Below are 20087 nucleotides of genomic sequence, written 5' to 3' on the forward strand. Positions count from 1 at the left end.
GAAAGAGAATTGAAGGAGGATTATTACATAGGCAGATAGTTCAGTAACCCAGGCAAGAAATGTCAAGCGCCTGAAGTAGGCATTGTGCTGTGTGAACGGATAATATATAAAACTTATCAGGTCAGTAACTAGGGTGGTGACTGTTATGAATGGAGAGAGAAGGACCGTCAGAGATATTGTAGAAAAAGACAGATTTGTCAACTAATTGGATATGTAGGATAAGTGAAGAAGTGATGATGACTCTAAATTTTAAGCTGGAAGGACAGTGGTGTCTGTGGTTGAGTTAGGGAAGATAATGAGTTCTGTTTTGGACAGCTGGCTTGAAATGACAGTTGGTGATGCAAGACCAGAATTCAGTAGAAAACTCATGGCTATATATATCAATCTGGAAGTCATCTGCTCAGAGAGATTGAACCCATGAGTGCTGAAGAAGTCATCAAATGAGAGATTATAGAGAGAAAAGAAAAGAGGATCTAAGATAGAGCCTTGGGGGTACAGCTACTATTAGTGGCTCCTTCAGCAAAGAAGACTTAGAAGGAGTTCCAGGTTAGGACATGGGCAAGAGGAGAACCAGGCGAGAACACTGTCAAGAAAACCAGAAAAGAGACACTGTCCAGTAGGAAACTGGTCAACAGTGATAAATGCTGCAGAGAGCTGTAAGAAGATGCAACTTCCTTGAGGGAGGGACTGTTTTTTGCTTCTTTTTGTATCCTCAGCACTTAGCAAAATGCCTGGTACATAGTCTGCACTTTTAAGTGTTTATTGATTGATTGAAGGATGAAGATTAAGAAGGGTTAGGTTTCACAATGATGAAAGCATTGATGACTGTGGAGAAAGAAGTCTGTGTAAGATGTGCAAGAGCTTCACCGAAGGAAATATCTAGCTAAATAATTCTGTCTATGGACACATAAAGACTGCATTCAATAGAGTTTAAGCTGATACCATGTTTAATCTGGTGTGGACATTAAGGCATTCCATGGTTTTAAAAAAGCTTGAATTCTTATTTTGTTTTCTATTTCTGATGTTTTCTGCTGTCGTTGGGAGACACCAACTTATCTTCACTGGACTCCTATTCCTGTGCTTCTTTAAGGAATCAGTTCATAAAACAGTGGGATATAAGCTCTGGACCTCCCCAAAATGGAAAGTCTTTGACTGTGGGGCTGGCAACAAACTTTATGTCTGTATGTCCAAGGACCAGCCTAACTACATTTGTAGAGGTTTGCTTACTGAGGGTTATTTATGTAGTGATTAATTTTCTTGCCCTAGATACTCTTTAAACAACTTACTATTTCATTAAACTGTTTCCTAAGTGGGAGAGGGGGTGGGATTTATATCATGATATATAGATGAAACTGTGGACCCTTGAAGTTTTTAAGTAAATAGCCTAAAAAGTGAGCTTCATATTTAGTCTGGCAATAACTCTTAGGGTAAACACATGAGCATTAGGCTAATTACAACTTCTTCAAGCAAAATTAGATTCCTGCTTTAGGGGAATGTTGGAAATGGTGTCTGTGATTTGGGTAGAGATTGGACAAGATGCTCTCTGAGGCTCCTTCCAAATTTAAGTGTCCATATTATACTAGCTGGTAGGATTTTGGTATATTGCAGTCATCACTGCATAATATAATAGTGAATTGTGAATGTTTTATATACATATATATATGTATATATATATGTGTATATATATGTATATATATATATATGTATATAAATATACACATACATATGCATATATACATACATATATACGTGGGCGATTTAGCATAGAATATGTGGCTAGTAAATTGTGTCTTCTAAAGTAAAAAAGAATGGAGGCAGTGACCATGGGGCTGTAGGATCAGCTGGTTTAGTTTCTTCCTTAGGCACTGGCATTGTCTAGCTTTGTGGAGGTTTATTTCCAGGCTCAATTGCCCACGTCTCTATTTGTTAATGGAAATATTGATATTTGAATAACTGTTTGTGTCAGTACACTAAAAGAAGGAAGATGGGCTAATAAGTTGAATGTGTGCCAAGAGATTTTAATGACCACTTACTGATGATAACCACGTAACTATTAATTCTCAACTCTGTTTCAGAAGGAATAAATTATTTTCATTAGAGCGTTAGTTTGTCAAAATTCATATAAGAATATGAGATCTCAAGGAATGGTTTTTTCTTTGTTTGTGAAGTCTAAGTTCAGATTTTCACATGCTCCCTTCCCCCGACCCCCACTGATGGATGACTTTCTTTAGGGAGTCGTGAGGAGATAGCCAGGGGTGGTCTTTCACTGGTCACTTGGTGTAGCACGTTCTACATGGTAGACACCAAATAGTCATTGCTGACCAACTGACTCACTTAGTCATTAAGATGAGCAAAAAGAATCAGCAGTTTGGCCAGTTTTCCCTCTGTGATCGGTCAGAAATTTAGCCCTCTGGATTAGTTAAGTGTATGGTCAATAGATGCACGTATACACAGAAGCACAGATTAATTAAGGATCCATGAAAGGGAGAGGTTAAATACTTCTACTAACTCCTTGATTCCGGGGGATGGGATGTAGTTTTTAGAAAACAAATATCAAATAGATAAAATATTTCCCTTTTATATTACTCAGTGAGAATGATTTTGTATGAGGAAAATGTAACTGCCACACATTAGGAAAGGTATGTTCTTCCTTTTCAGAGGTACATGTAATTCTGCTGACCCAAGTAACTCATATCTTCATCTTATTTTATCGGTGTTTCTTCAACCAGGTAAATGTAAATGCTGGTGGCATTTGGCAATCTAAGTAAACTGTTATAGTTCAAAACCATTCCAGGGATGGGGATTGAGTAAATATTAACAACCCCCTTTGCTTAGCTGAGTAACTTGAGAATGTACATAACATCAGTGAGGAAGCTTTTGTCAATCACATCCTAGATCAAATTAGTCTTAAAGTCCAAGGAAGAATCAAAGTTCACTTTAGTGCAGAAGTTTCAGCCTAGTTTTTCTGCTTATTGTTTGCAAGTTTAAGGCAAAGAGAATGGTGAAGGAGAAAGAGAAAACCATTGCCATTGTGAAGGTTATAGACTCTCCAGAGTTCAGACTGGTGAGCAAGTGAATTATCTGTCAGTGTCTTGAGTTTGAAAAGTACAGTAAAAGCTGAGCAGAAACTTATAATCTTAGAAATAATAAAAGAAGGTATCTTTAAAACAGATTACCGGAGCACATAGAAACAGAGGCTAATCTACTAACAAGCTTTGACGGCTGAGTGTATAGAGTGTGGTGCTGTGTACTCTATGAAAACTTTAAAATCTATGTGTTTTATTTTCTATAGAATTGTTAGAACCAAAGTAGTGTCCTACTGTGAACTTTTCATTCAAAGGGTAAACATTAAAGTCAGTTTCCCCTTGGGAAGGAACTATGTGCTCATTTGTTCAAGTGCTTATATATTAAACTAATTACTTTTTATTGGCTATAGTTAATCAATATATTGGATACACACAAGGTGCATAGATGTATATATGCCTATACATGTGAAAAGAATGTGAAAAAATGTATCATTCTCCTACGTTGTATTTTTTTCTGTTCAGCTCAAGCTACAAGAGACAGAACTAGGTTTTTAAAATTTGCTTTTCATATAATTTTTTATGCATTATTTGCACTAAAGAAAATGAGTGGGCCTTCCTCCTATGTTCAGTGTTTAGCATCTGAACCTCAGAGCCTAGCTATGGCAAACAGAAATGAAGCAGGATTGAACTCAACAGTGCATCCTAAAACTGTAGAAGTACTGTCTACTGCATTTAAATGAATAGGAGCCCCAAAGGAAAATGTGTTAATCTTTGAAAAGCTAAGCTTTTCATGTATGCATACATTGTACATGTACATGCTCCCCTACTGAGTTCTGCATTTATGCCTGTAGTTTATCTGCCTTTTATGTCCCCAGTTGTTCTACCTAATAGCCTCATGCTAACTTTTCCCATCAACCCCTTTCTGTAATAGTATGGCTGTATCTCCAGTGGAAAAGCAAAGCAGAGGAGCCAAGAAACAGTCTTAAAAACTCAAACAGCCTTCTCCTCAGTGTTCTAGGGAGACAAAGGATGACATTATGTCTGAAGGCCTCCCTAAGTTCCTGTGTCCTTTCAATTAATCATTCATTCAATAAATGTTTACTGAGTATCTACCCATCTGTGCTTTAAGTGCTCTGGGGGAAACAAAGGTGGCAGAAGAAATAGTCTCTGTTAAAGACCTTGCCATCTAAACTAATATAGCAAATATTAGGACAAAATAATCACTAGCCTCTGTGGTATACATAGTACATGGAATAGAAGTTTAAAAGAGGCAGGCAAGGATCAATGGGCTAACATAATCAGGGAAGACTTTCTAACCAGGTGCAGCCACCGCTGACTAGTACTTAAAGTGTGAGTAGAATTTTGAGCTGTGGAAGGGAAAATGGAGGACATTTGAAGCAAGGTTAATATATTAAACAACAACTGGCCTGACCAGAATGAAGGGTGCATGTTGGAGAGAAGCAGGAGATATGGTTGGATAGATCAGGTGAGGTCAGGTTGTAGAGGACCTTGAAAGCTAGGAAGAGTTCAGATTTCATGCTATTGCCAATAGGGAATCATGTTAGAGTCTCGAGTAGGAAAGTAACTTGATGAAACTGGTGGTTTTAGAACATTATTCTGTCATCAAGGATGGCTTGGAGGGGACAGAGTTGGGAACAGGAAGCACATGTGAGGTCATAAGTTAGGTGTGTTATTATTTTGGGATTGGGGAACACAAGGCTTTCCATTTATGCCTGTAGTTTATCTTCCCAAATCTGAGAGACATTGAGGATGAGGAAATCTCATGACTCAGTGACAAATCATGAATAGAAGATAAAGAGAAAAGAGCAAAAAAGATATTAGGTAACCACCTGAAATGATAGTAGCATTAACATAAATGGGATTGGTGAAAAAGGTTAGTGGTTTGAGAGGAAATGAGAAAAGTGATTTTTCTGAACATGTTAATTTTGAGACACTTAGGGGACATTCAGGCAAAAAATGTCCTGTAGCATATCATAGAATCTCAGAGTTGGAAGGGACCTCAGAGGTGATCTAGTTCACCCAAACCTGCTTTGACAAGTGGTCATCTATCTTCAGCTTCAGGACTTCCAGTGATGTGTAAAGCATTAGAAACATTAATCTCTAGCACATGTGAGAGGTAAGGTTTGGAGATGGAGGTTTTGTTTTGTTTTGTTGTTTGTTTTCACCTGTGGAAAATTAACATGTATTAATGATCTTAGTTTTCACAAAATCTTGAGCTCTATTCAACACTCACTGCAAGTGCCACTCCCTACATGAAGCCTTTCCTGAACTTGAGCTTCCTGTCCCTGCCCCAAATTATTTTGTACGTCATTTATATTTATCCACGCACATGTTACTCTCCCCTCCCTTGATAGCTTCCCTGAGTAGCATGAAAGCTCCTTGAGAGAAAGAATTGCTTTTTTTTTTTTTTGTCTCTGAATCTGCAGGGTCTTAGCCAAACAACCATATGTGTCAAGGCCAGACTGGAGCTCAGGACTTCCTGTTGGAGGCAAAATTTTTTGATAGTTCAATTTAACAAGCATTTATTAAGTCCCAGATCTGTGGTAAGAGTCAATAGATGTTTATTGAATTGACTAGCTCAAAGTCTATGGACATCAATTAGAAGAGTCAGGTCATGCTCCACAAAAAGATAAAGGCAGACAAGGCACCTTCTGATGACGATGAGAAAGGAGACTGAGGAGCTCTTGAAGCTCATGGAAGTGTTCCCAGAAATGAAAGAAAATGCAAAATAGCTTAATGCCCAGATTTTATGTCATCCCAAGGCAGGGGTATATCCTAAATATAAAATACACAATATTGAGTCAAATATGTTTGAAACAATTTTTGAAAAATCTGCACAACTGTGGTATTATGATGTCTTAAAAAGTCTGTATCTTTATCGAAATGAAATATGGGTTGTGGAAAAAAAGAGATAAGATTACATAAAGAAACCTAAAACTTGACTATGGGAACTTTGCAACAGATTGAAGACAGAGACATACTCATGACTTCAGCTTGAATATTTCAGATTTGTGTCTGTATCACAGTAGGTATTCCCCACACTGATTTCTATCACAATCCCTCTGTGACTTAGGTGGTGGTTTTCATGGGTTGTTATAGTGGAAAAGTCATTACTTAGTGAATGCCCTTATGGTGATGAGTCTCTTCAAGCATTGGACCTCAGATGACAGGCATAATGTCTTTTACCAGATCCATAATTGAAGCCTTTTCAAGTCTGTAAGAGCTTGGTAGAGCTCGAACCCAGAAAATATAAAGGCACCTATGTGGCTAGAGCACTTCCCTTGGAGTCAAGGAGAAGAGTTCAAATTCTGCCTCAGTTGCTTACTAGCTGTATGAATCTGGGCAAGTCATTTAACCTGTGCCTCAGTTTCCTCATCTGTAGGATGAGGATAATAATCGCACCTATATCACCAGGTTATTGTGAAGATTAAATGACATAACATGTAAAGTATTTTACAAATTTACTGGGATAGACACTGCTGCTGCTGTTTGTCCTTCATTTTCTAACCAGGAGCTGCACTTGAGGTTCTAGAAGGCCACATGTGGCCTCGAGGCTGCAGGTTCCCCACCTCTGCATGACTAGACCTGTGCTTTGTACAATACATTTCCGGTTGGGAAACTCCCTCTTCTAACTTGGGTTGGTACATGCTATGTAACATATAGTCTTAGCACCTGCAAAGTGAAGTGACTTGCATAGACACCCAGTAGGTATCACAGTAGGACTTGAATTCAGGTCTTCCTGGCTCAAAGGCTAGCTCTCTATCCTCTACACCATGGTTTCTTTATCTTCATATTTGTCTGTTATTAAGGGGATTGGACCTTTAATTTTATTGATATAGGCAATTCTCAGGTAAGGAAACTCCATCTACCAGTGCAAACCACTATCTTCTCAGCAACTGGGAGAGTTAGTTCTAGGGTCCTATGCAGTGAAAGGATTTGTGCAGGACCATAAAGGCACTATGTGTCAAAAGGAGGGAGGGGAAGGAAAGGAAGTAAGCATTTATATAGCACCTACTATGCTATGGTAGGTACTGTGCTGAGCACTTTACAAATATCTAATGTTATCCTCACAATAACCTGGTGAGCTAGGTTTCATCCCTTTTATCCCCATTACAGAGTTGAGGGAACTGAGGCAAACAAATGTTGAGTGACTTGCCCAAGGTGACACAGCTAATAAGTGACTGAGGTTGGATTGGAACTCAGGTCTTCCTGACTCCAAGTCTGGTGCTCTATCCACTGCACCACCTAGCTACCTCTGTGACAGAAATGGGATTTGAACCCAGATATTCGTGGTTCCAAAGTGAGCTCTCTATTGACTATAATGTGCTACTTCTATTACTATAAAACTTTGAAAATGGAGAATCACCTTCATGATTCAAATGAACAAAAATTTATTAAATACCTACCATGTAGATGGCAGTGTGTTAAGTGATAGGAATGGAAAGATTAAAGTGGGGCATGGTCTATTCGTAAGGGGAGAGTAAATTCTACTACGTTGGTAACTGTGTGGGAGGAATATGATACAGACAGAGTTAAGTAAAATAACAAGTGGAGAGTGGTTGGGAATAAAAGAGAAATCCAGGCAAGTTGCTCTAGAAATACATGATATAAAAGAGGCTTTTTGCTTAGGGAATTTGGGAAGGATATATGGAGAAAAAAGCAGTTGATATGAGCCAAGAAGGGATAAAGGGATTCTAAAATGTAGAAATGAGAAGAAAGTACTTTTCTATCATATGTATTCCATTAAAGGGAAAGCAAATGCTTAGAGAGAGGAGTCAATATATCGAGGTTAGGAAATAGCTAGCCACCAGGTTAGGCTGGAATGTAGAATTCATGAAATAAGATGGTAAAGGTATGTTGCAGTCCAATTATGAAGTGCCTTAAATGCCAAGCTAAGAATTTTGTATTCTATCCTAGAGGTAAAAGGGTGCCATTTGGAGGTTTTGAATGGAAGAGTGATGTGGTCAGACATGTCTCTTTGGAAGATTATTTTGGTAGCTGTGTAGAGGATGCGCTTGGAGATGAGACCAATCAGGAGGGTATTCCAATAGTCTAGGCAAGATGAAATGAAAGTTTGAAGGGTGGTAATGTGAGTGGGGAAAAGGAGATAGACACAAGGCATGTAGAGAAAGGGAATATCAGTGGGACATGATGACCAGTTGGATGTGGGGGAAGAAGCATATGGAAGAGCCAAAGATGATCCAGGTTTTGAGCCTGGGTGACTGGAAGATCATGAGTTGGTCTTTGAACACTTTGAGTTTGAGAGGCCTTTGGACATCCAAAGATGCTGAGTATGTAGTTGAGGGTGTAGAATATGTGAGGTAGAAGAGAATTTTCAGAGAGAGGATTAAGGAGAGAGATAGGGTCTAGATATGAAGACTTGGGAGTCAACTATGTAGAGGTAATCATTAAAACTATGAAACTGGATAAGATCACCAAAGGAGAGAATGTAGACAAGGGAGAAGGACTATGGTCAGATTCTTGGGCATATACTCATGGGGACAAGGGAGGGGCAGGAGGTGAATGACAAAGCATTGACAAGTGACAAGATCATGGAAGAAATAGAAGACTTGGAAGAGCTTTTCCATAGAAACCAAGTAACATGGATCATTGGAAAGGGCACTAGATTTGGAATCTGAGAATCTGGGATCAAATTCTAGCTCTGCCCCTTACAACCTGTATGACACTGACTGGACAACTCACTCAAGTTCCTTTCAACTCCAATCAATAACTATCAAGCATTTAGGAAGTATTACTATGTGCCAGGTATTGTGATGGGCACAAGTTATACAAAAACAGAAATGAAACAGTCCTTGCTTTCAAGGAACTTACATGTGTATGGGGGAGATAATATGCATATCTAAGTATACACCCCACTCCTCCCTACCCCCTGAAAAAAATACAAAATAGTATGATGAAGCAAGCATTTTTAAAATATTTTCTATTTGCTAGGAACTATGCTAAGTACTAGGGCTGAAAACTCAAGCAAGAAAGATAGTCTTGGGGGCAGCTAGGTGACATGGTGGATAGAGTACCAGCCCTGGAGTCAGGAGGACCTGAGTTAAAATCTGGCCTCAGACACTTACTAACTAGTTGTGTGACTCTGGGCAAGTCACTTAACCCCCATTGCCTCAAAAAATAAAGTCTCTGGCCTCTGGGAACATATGTTCTAATGGAGGCAGAGGGAGGAACTATATAGAGAGAGGATCTCTAAAGCAGGGGAGGAGGTAGGAACAACCAGTAGCATGGAATGAAAATGGCCTCAAAGTGATATGGATGCCTACGTTAGGCTAGAATAAGCAAAAAAAGGATACCAATCAGAGCCCGGAGTGGTTCTGGGGGCAGAGTCTGGTGGGGAGAAGGTGAAGATGTTGGTTGGAATACAGAAGATATGCTATGGAAATAGCAGGGATGTGAGGCAGACTCCTTGATACTCTCAAGATAAATCCATGGTAGGTTAGGCAGGGAGGGTGCCAGCTCTTGTGGGGATCATATCAAAGGTGAGCCTGAGTATCTTGTCAGAAGTTAGAGATTTTATGAGACAGGTGAAGGAGGGAGAACATGTGAGATGGCCAGGGAAGAGGAGGTGGTTTGTAATGCTCTTAATCTGCAATCTTCTACTCCTATGATGGGAGGATTCAGGAGGAAGGATTGTTCAGAACTTCAGAGAGGGCAATGAGGATGAGTTTTGAAAAAGGATGTGAGATCTAGCTCTTAAGGGCTCACTGGTAACCTCTGAGAGAACAGTATCAGTTAAGCAGTGGGTTCAGAAATCAGCTTGCAAGGACTTTAATAACACAAATCAGGACTGGTGGTACCTCTGCAGTTTGGAATTGGAAAGAGATGCCCCTTTCTTGGATTTTAGGAGTGCAAGGATGAAGAGATATGGGTGGATAGCTGTGGAGTATAGATGAGTCAAGGAAAGAGACCATACCAAGGTTCTTGAAGAATGTGGAAAGCTTGCTATGTCCAGTTCTTGGTCTGCTATCTAAAGTGACATCTATTTCAGGTGGAAATGTGGTTAACTTTCAGATTCTTCCTTTTTCTTCAGTAATAATCAGAACAAATTCTAAGCATGTTTTGAAATTAATTTTCTTGGGAGTTCAAATACACAAACAGATTTTCTAATACTGCCTTGGTGGCTATTTCAAATTGAGCATAAGAAATGGCATTCCACAGAATCATTCTTTTGGAAGTACCTTAAATAACACAGTATTGCTCTATTTAGATGAACCATACATTTATTAGTAGGAAAGATGTTAGCCTAAAGTTTATACGCAGCTGCAATATTTATAGCAAGAAAAATAATCCTTTCATAAAAGAAGATAAGTTGCATTTAATTTTATTATGTGATATTCCTTTTGAACATGAGATGCTTAATAGTATTTATTTAGTATTTAAGTTAGTATTTTAAATATTTAATAGTTAAGAAATTCTATTTAATAAAATACTTTTATACTTTAATACAATAGTATTTAAAGAAATTCTCCCGGAAGGTCTTCCTTAGTTTTAACTTGCAATGAAGTTTCCATCTCTCTTCATGGGCTATTCATTTCTCCTAAGCTATGATTCCTAAGTGTTCCTACTTTTAGCTAGGCTATGGAATAGATCAAAACTCTCATAATATTTAAAAATATTCAAGAATTCTGTTTCCACAAGCACCCATTCTCTTGCGGTATGTCTTATCCTTCCAAATATCTCTATGTTATCACTATCTGATGAAGATTTACCAAAATTTAATAAATGGAAAATTTGTTAAAACTGCAGCAGTGGGGTGGTGGTGGTGGTGATGATTTCATTAATCTGTTCTGATTTTTTAAAACCTTTCTGTTCTTCACCTTCCTCACAAAGTTATCTGGAAGCATCTTGGATGTGTACAATGGTGACCAGGGGATTTCACCAGTTAACATGGGACTTACTAATGCTTCCTGTCCAAGTCTGCCTGTGAAAAGGGAAACCCCAGGTAATATAGCAATGCTATTTTTATATTCTATTAAAAATAGCAATGGGCCAAGTTTTGATAATATGTTTGCTGAAACCATATGTGATATGTGTTTGTTCACACTATTGACACAGCCAGTTGAAGTAGGGAAAACTCAATGTATTTTTTCCCTTTTCTCACAACACAGGTTTTTCACTGAATAATAAGTTGATCAATCATCCAGGCTGAGCTACTGGTTGTTTGGGCACTGGATAATCTTATTGTCACCTAAAATAATCTGACAGAAGTTCTCCATTTTCAAATGCTATAGCAAAATAATATTAGATTAAAAACAATAAATTAAATTGGTAAAATGATTAGGTAAAATGATTATTTAGTATCATGAGCAAATGAGTTGATGTTTTTCCGCTTTCCAAGTGGAGCTGCTTTCATTTGCATTTTGCTATTATACCAAAAACACAAAGAGTGAGACTGAAGTCAGAATCGCTTCTAATTCATAGAGCTAGGAAATAACTTAGTGTCCATCTCTTCTATTATTACACTATACATAGGAAGAAATGCACCCACAGAACTTAAGAGATTTTCCTAAATCTGGTTATACTCAGAGCCAGGACCCACATTTCCTGACCTAGTTGATGTACAAGAGCAAAATGCAGTTAGAATGAAATGGTTGCACTGATCTTAGTTTGGTGACTCAAAATGATCTTCAAGACTACTTACATTAGAAATACACTTAATTCTTTAGGGCACGCCAATTTTTCCCACTTTAGATCCTAATGCCATAAATAGACAAATCCTGCCTCATATAATGAATTAGGTCTCTCTCCCTCTCTTTCTCTGTACACACACACACACACACACACACACACACACACCCCTCTTTTGATAAGCCCATTCAAAGAAAATGTGAAAATATTGTATTAATACCATTATTTTTTTTAAAAGAAGTTATACTGATCTAAAGAATGCTAGGAGAGTGTTATTTACTAGAGAGGATATAATGAATGTTTCAAGAACAGGATCTTGAAAATCAAATAAAATTTAACTCAAGGAGATAGAGGAATCTAAATTTATTTGAAAAATTTAGGTAATAATAGTAATTATATAATATCTATGAAGGCAAGGGGGAAAGGGTACCCCCCTGTTGGTGATTGGTCTTCTGACCCCCTGTGAGATTCTATGAATTACAATTCTGACTTGCTAGAACAGTTTCAAATTTGCAAATATTTAGATGAAAAATGCATGATTAGTGGTGTTATCTAAGTAAACATCCTTCCACTTAATTTTATTCTTTTGATATTGCTATATATGTCAAGTAAAGCTATCCAAACTTAGGTAGAATCAAAGTCTATTTTAATAATATTGCTTTTGGTCAGAAACAGATACCCGGGCTCTGGCAAAAGAGAGGCAAAAAAAGGACAATCACAATCTCAGTGAGTATACTTATTTTTTTTAAATTAAAATAACTAGAAAGAAAGGAATATGTTGCAACTAAAATAATACACTGCCTTTCTAAGACTCTTCTGTGAAGTTCTTCATATTAACTGAACATTAATTAATTGTATGGTCAGGGAGGGAGAGAGAAATTTTGAAACTCAAAATTTCATTGTCTTTTTATTGATCCAATTAATGATATTAGGCATAATATACCTATATACTTTTAAAATTTTTATTTTTTCTTAATTACATGTCAAAACAATTCTTCAACATTAAAAAAAGTTAATTATTTTTACATGAAATTGAGAAAAAAATTTTTTTTAAGTATATTGGTATATTCTGCCTAACATCGCTAATTGGGTGAATAGAAACACAATGTTAGCTAAAATTACATTACATGAAGCTATTATTCCATGAAAGGAGGGGTAGAAGGGAGAAGACTTACTGTAAGTGGAAGAGTAGACAAAATATTGCAGCAAAGTTTCGTGAATTTGCAAGTGTTTGGTTCTAAAACATTAATGAAATTATTGTGAAATAATGTACGTTGTAGCAGCTTTGTACAGAACATGTCTGAATTTTATTAAATGTGATACTTAGAATGAATACCAAGACCTTTTCATATACTGAAAAATCCTGCTTTCCTTTCTTTATCATTTGTTGGTCAAAGAGTATACATCTTGTGTTGTGGCTCACTGATTCAAAGGTTTGTACCAAATAAAACTGTCTTTGGAAAATTTGCAATCTTTTAAAGTAAGAGAAATAAGAACAGAGTCTCCTTCTGTTCTTGCTTCCTCTGACAATACTGAAGATACCAAAGTCCCACCCAGTGTAATCCTTGCAAATTAGCTCAGATGAATGCATATTAGTCAATTGTATCATCTAATAAATAGCTAAATTGAGAAAACAAGAGTTTTTTTTAAAAAAAAGGGTGTTGCTTTTTGTAACACAAAACAGGAGTACAATGTACTTAAGTTCTCAAGTGAGCTTGACTAAATGAATATGAGGCCTTATTGTCCAAGCAACCAAATGCAATGAAATGAGAAAAAAGTAAGGGTGTCATATGTAGAATGGTGTCTATGCATAGACCACATGTCTCTGCAATGTTTGTAGATGAGAAGCCTTCCTCAATAGAAGAAATTATCTTTTGACCACAGTTGCCAGGATTGCATGTCTAAGGGGTGATCAGCATATTCCATAAAGAAATGAAATAAAGAACAACTTTCACGTAACTGGAGCAATATTTGGTGCTCATGGTTGGGCAGTGCCAATACAATAAAAATGACAAAACTGCCAAAGTTAATTTATGCTTTTAATGCTATACCAATCAAATTATCAGTGGGATAATTTATAAAACTTGATAAAATAATGACAATTAGTTTAGAAAAACAAAAGATCTAGAATATTAAGGGTAATGATGAAGAGAGGTAAAGACAAAGGAAAAATGGCACTTTCAGGCTTCAAATCATATTACTAGTATCAAAACTAGTTGGTATAGGTTAAAAAGTCAAAAGTAGCTCAGTGGAACAGACTAGACAAGAGAGAATCAGAAACAATAGTATTCAATAAGAACCGGTTTTTGGTAAAGTGGAAAAAAATAACTTAGGAAAGATCTTCCTATTTGATAAACATTGCTGGGAAAACTATGAAAAATACCTTACAGAAGACCAATACTATATTCTACAACATATCCTAAATGGATAAGTGACCATAATATTATTATAGTACTTTTAAAAACTTATAAGAGAAGCAGATAATTCACAGCCATGGATAGCAGATGTATTCTTAACCAAACAAGGGGCAGAGGCAAATACAAAGATAAAATGAATAACTTAATTATATGAAACTGAAAAGCTACTACAGAAATTTAACTCACTTAGGATAAAAGAATAATCTTTGTGTCAGATTTCTGTGGTAAGGGCTAAGTATCCAAGATGTAGGGAAAAAAAAAGGAGCCTAGCTTCTCACCATATTTCCTCCATAAAAACACACCAGACAGAATTAGTCACTGTGAATTATTTATCCAGACCAGGGCAGCTTAGGGAGATGGATGAAGAGATCTTAGGATACTGGGGAGAGAATTTATTTAGAGGTGCTTCCAGTAAGTAGCATTACAATGTCCAGGGACTGAAAAAGGACAGAGATTGAGCACCAGAGTAGGAAGCACTGGGGCAGAAAGATCTCAGGGATTCCTAAACTAGCAGAGGGTACAGGAATGGGGGCCATCTGGTAGCTGTCACCCACTACCCAGTTCTGGGTCACAGATCTAAGGGGGACAAGAGTAATGACATGCATGGACTCCAGCTGTATACTGGGCAAGGAACAAGCTTTAGAAGCAAGAGGGAGCTATGTGGCTCTGTTTCCAAGAGGAGAGCAGAGACTCAATGTTAGCCTCCAGCCCAGCATAAATCAGGACAGTAGTCCCATGCCAAAGCAGAGTCTGCGCTTCAGTCCATCTGAACCTGCAGAGCCTCTGGGGTTATTAGCGGTGGAGTTGTCTATTAAATCCCTCATCCAGGGACAAGGCAACAGACAGAAACCTGGGTCAGGAACTTGCAGAGCTCAGACCACGAGGACTGTGAGCAGACCTCAACCTTGGATCACATCACTTTGGTAGCACTGGAAGTAGCAGAAGGATATAAAAGGAAGCTCAGGCCAGACATACCCCAGGCATGCACAGAGCCCAGCACTAATGAATCCAAAGAAAAGAAATAGGCTAGAAGAACATGCAAATAAATACAGATCTAACCAAAAGCTGTTCCCCTGTAGTTATGTGGTCAAAGGAGAGAACTGAAAACTATTCACAACCACATGAAAGAATATTCCAAAATATTAACAATAGAAGAAATGCAAATCGAAGCAACCTTGAGTTTCACTTCATATTCTTATAATTGGCAAAAATAAACAAAAGATGGCAATAGTCAATGTTGGAAGTGTTGTAGAGAAATAGGAATACTAGTATATTATTGGTAAAGTGATGAATTGGTGCAATCACTTTGGAAAGCAATTTTTAATTATGCAATAAAGTGACTGAAATGCCCATACCCTTTCACGCAGAGGTTCCATCCCTGAGGATATACTCCAAAGAACTCATTGACAAGAGGAAAGTCTTCTACACCAAAATAGTTATAGCTGCACTTTTTATGATACCAAAGAATTAAATGGCAACAAATTATAGTGCATGAATGTAATGGAATATTGTTACTATGGGGTAAAAAATGATTAATGTGATGAATAGGGAGAAGCATGGAAAGATCTACATGGACTGAAGCAGAGCAAGAATTATACACAGTAACTAGAACAATGTAATTGAAAAGAACAGTCATACACACATACGCAAACTCAGAACAAAACACAGAAACAAAGATGTTGCAAAATTATAAAGAACAAGCATGGTTCTAAACAAGACATATGAGAAGATGCCCCCAACTCACTTTTTTTGCAGGGATAGAATGTCCATAAGTGTTGCATGTTGCACATATTCTTGGACTTTTTAAATATGTTGTTCAGTCATGCTGGCTTTTCCTTTTTTATTTTCTTAGGCTTTAAAAATACTGTTTATATGGGATGGCTCTCTAGATAGAGTGCAGAATATGGGGAAACTATTGTAATATTAAAAAAAGACATCAATAAAAATCTTTTTTTTTTTAAGAAAAAATTTTGTTGTCGGGCAAGTTTAGAAAGTCCTAAGATTATGAGAAAAGGCTGGTTGTTGACATTAGAACTTTTCTCAGATGCATTTTGCTTGGCTGATGCACAGCTTATCAAATGAGAATACATGTAAAGTGATTTGCAAACTTCAAATGCCAGCTGTCTAGCTCCTAGTAGTAGATAGAAGAGAGAAACTCAAGGAGGAGAGAGAAAGAGTTGGAACTTAGAAACCGAGTTGCTAAATGGTGCTAATGATAGTTAGAAGGGAATTGGAGGTGGGTTGCATGAGAACAGCACTATGGACTGCATTGACTTCATTGTTGTACCAAGGCTATGATGAAGGATATTATTTCATATTGACCAGGAGTAAAGTACTCAGTGGCGTTAAATAGGAGGAAAGAAACTAGGAGGAAATAGAAATTGCTATTAAGCCAGCTGACTATGTGCTCAATATTCATTGACTTACTCAAGAGTCTTTAAAAAGTAACTGTTTAAGTAAATGGCCCAAGCCAACTCCCATTTAGTGGGTAGGATTATAATAATTGTAGGGCTATTTCTAAGTTAGAGTAATTATTCTATTTCTTTGAAGGTCATATGCTTGAATTTTTATGGGGACAAAACATGTTTCCAATTTGAATGTAATGGTGACATATTGCAGTCTTGGCATTAGAGTGAAGAATGGCAGCTTATGGCTCAGTTCAGTATATTCAATTAAAATCTGAACTCTCTTGACTCTGGTCTTACCTTCCCTCCCCCTTCTCTGTAGTTTATATACTGTCATGGCCATTTGCAGATTCACAGAAACTCAGAGTAGAAAGAGATTTCAGAAGGGGCTTTTGAACCCTTCATAGACTCAGCCTGCCCAAATTACAATCACTCAGAAATCATATTGAAACTTATAGCCCCACTGATGTATCTGGAGCTTTTATAGAATGGCTCATTCTCAGGCAAAGCCCCAGTAGCCATTAGTTACAGGCACAGGTGCTCTTGAAACATTGAGGCTCTAATGTTGGATAGTTCTCCTGGATGTACTACTGCCTATTACTCAAACTATGAACTAAAGTATTATACTTATCTCTTTAAGAAATGGCTCTAATTACCCTTAGTATGAACAAAGGAAGATTCATCTCTGCATCTGTTCTCCATTTGATTCAACTGCTAATTGAAATCAAAGCTCACCACATGTTGTTGAACCACCTCCATTAGATTACTTTTCACCCATTGGAAAGGACTTAATTTGGGAGGTACTTGGTTCTCTTATTATTACACTTGCCTCTAGATCCTTAATTAGGTAGGCTACCAATAACTCCTCCTAGCTTTCTTCAATCTCGGCAGCTTAGATATTAAAAAAAAGTCATTTAACTTAGAACAATATTGGTATCTAATTCTTAAGAGTTTTAGCTGGAACCCTTGGTGCTCTGTTTTCAGCCACTGGAGTAGATATAGTATGTATGTGTGTGTGTGTATGTATGTATATAGTATATGTGTATGTGTGTATATATACATATAGATATAGATATATAGATTTTTTGCTTTTTGGTGAGGCAATTGAGGTTAAGTGACTTGCCCAGGGTCACACAGCTAGTAAGTGTCAACTGTCTTGAGGCTGGATTTGAACTCTGGTTCTCTTGACTCCAAGGCTGGAGCTCTATCCACTGCACCACCTAGCTGCCCCATGAGATTAGGGGGTTTTTTGGTTTGTTTGTTTGGTTGGTTGGTTGGCTTTTTTGTGAGACAATCAGGGTTAAGTGACTTGCCCTTGGTCACACAACTAGTGATTGTCAAGTGTCTGGGGCTGGATTTGAACTCAGGTCCTCCTGATTCCAAGGCTGGAGCTCTATCTACTGTGTGCTCTAGAACATATTTTTACAACATAACGAGTTAAACAAATTATTTTGAACATTGAAAACATATATACTTTTCACATATTACTAAAATTATAATACATTTCCTAACATTCATCATTCAACTTTAAAGACATACATGGATAACACTGGGAACTAGATTTCCCTTTCTAACAGATGAATAATTTTACAGAGCACATTCTAATAATTGATGACATTTTGTATATGGGGATTTCATATACAACGAGATTATGAAGGGACCCCAGGAGAGTAATCTATCCTACTATTTTAGATGTAGGAAAAAGCCTTTTTACCCAGAACTGAAACTTATTTTTTGGATTTATTTCATATATGCGGGGAGTGTTTGGATATCCTAATAGTTATTAGTTAAGATACACTGTGAAATGATTTTCTTTTGTTATTCGGGCTTATCTTTAATTTTTTTTTCTCTCAAAATTTTCAAGTGGTCGTACTTAACCTTTCTTTAAGTTATATCCATCAGAAGGGGCAGCTAGGTGGCAGTGGATAGAGCACCGGCCCTGAAGTCAGGAGGACCTTCAAATACGGACTCAGACCAAACACTTAACACTTACTAGCTGTGTGACCTGGGCAAGTCACTTAACCCCAAATTGCCTAAAAAAAATTTTAAAAAATTATATCCATCAGAAAAACAGTGGTACAAAAAGAAACATCATTGAGTTGAGGATCAATTATGTTCTACTTTCAGAGACATTTTGTAGGGTATTTCTAAAGATGAAATCCTTTAACCATGATTTGCTTTGGAGAGTGTGCTCACTAAGGTAGCTGATGTTCTTACAGGTTTGCATTATCCTAGTGTCCTCAAGAACAGATCGAAGTAATTCTACAACATTGTCTTGATCAGCTTTGGCAGATTTGACACATCCTTCCCTTTCCTTTGTTTAGGTTTCTTCACCCCCTATTTAAGATCACAGATTTAAAGAAGAAAGGAATCATTTAGTATAACCCCCTATTTTTTAATTTGAGAAAACCAATATCATAAAAGTATAAGTGACTTTCCCAGAGTCCCAATGTAGTAAGGGGGCAGAGGCATGATTTGAACCAAAGTCCTCTGACTTCAAATCTAGCATAATTTCCACAATATACCATCCTATTCCTTTCTTAAGAAGCTCAAGTCTATAAGTGATATGAAATAATTTGCTTGAAATCAAGAATGATCAGTGGCCAGGATTGGTTAGTATGGGAAAAGTCCATTTATTCACATAGTGGTTATTAAGCACTTATTGTATATACTGTATTACACTAGTCGCTATGAGAGACTATGAAACCAGAAGAAGACAAAATCCATACCAAAGAAAGTTTTTATTTGAAGAACTTAGTCTATTTAAAGTGCTTCGTCACATTTTGGAAAGTTATAAATTAAAGTTGAACCTTATAATGCAAGTTATCTAAAAGTCATTATAATAATAGAAAAACATAACACTTTGAAATAATAAGTAGTTAGCATACCCCTATTATGCAACTAGCACTTTTCTAGTTATCGTGAAGACCATGAAAGCAATGGTAGAGGTGGTCCCTGCTTCTCTAGGGGTTTATAGTCTAGTTGGTATCAATATATGCATCAAGTCACACAATCAATACTCAAATAGATCTGTGAGCTCATCTAGGAGGGTAGTTTATCCAGTTATATAAGTGGTAGCCCATGCTGTTCAACTCTTGTCCACTTCCATGTCTAAGTTGTTATGGGCTATCAGCCCAATGTTTTAGGGTCCTTCCTCACTTTCTTTTAATTTAGTGAATACATCAGTGGAGCACACAGGTTGGTTGATGATTATCTATCACTCTCATCACATGACTAGTCTATTTTCTTTTTTGTTCACATATTTTTGGAAAACAGTTCTGTTTGTCATTTGTTATTCCTTACAGTGTTGCTGCCTTCTCAAGCCCATCATAAACTTCTTATATATTTATATGTGTATATAGCCATTTATATATACACACAAAGTCAAAACTAATGTGGGCGGTAGACTACACAAAAAAGAATGGAAAAATTCACTTTGAGGAATCTTAAAATAATGCAGTATCAGGATCTTTCTGGTCCTAGAACAATTACATCCTTTTTTTTTTCTTTTGTCTATAACTCTTTATGATTAAATTATAATCTTTGCCTACTGTTTTTCAGAAGTCTTC

At 37.1% G+C, this 20087-nt stretch overlaps 1 protein-coding gene across 4 annotated transcripts in view; it reads left to right on the top strand.

Annotated features, from left to right (window-relative positions):
• TFEC (transcription factor EC) overlaps window positions 1-20087 on the top strand; it is a 105870-nt gene that overhangs the window by 71998 nt on the left and 13785 nt on the right. For 3 of the 4 annotated variants that reach the window (XM_078154178.1, XM_020984659.2, XM_020984661.2), the window contains 2 exons: window positions 10899-11010; window positions 12366-12422. In XM_078154178.1, coding sequence (XP_078010304.1) covers window positions 10899-11010; window positions 12366-12422 — 169 coding nt within the window. The remainder of the gene's footprint in view (window positions 1-10898; window positions 11011-12365; window positions 12423-20087) is intronic. The other variant, XM_020984660.2, reaches the window with a different exon arrangement.

Source organism: Phascolarctos cinereus, unplaced genomic scaffold, assembly GCF_003287225.1.
Source record: "Phascolarctos cinereus isolate Bilbo 61053 unplaced genomic scaffold, phaCin_HiC Scaffold_1;HRSCAF=81, whole genome shotgun sequence".
Lineage (NCBI taxonomy): Eukaryota > Metazoa > Chordata > Mammalia > Diprotodontia > Phascolarctidae > Phascolarctos > Phascolarctos cinereus.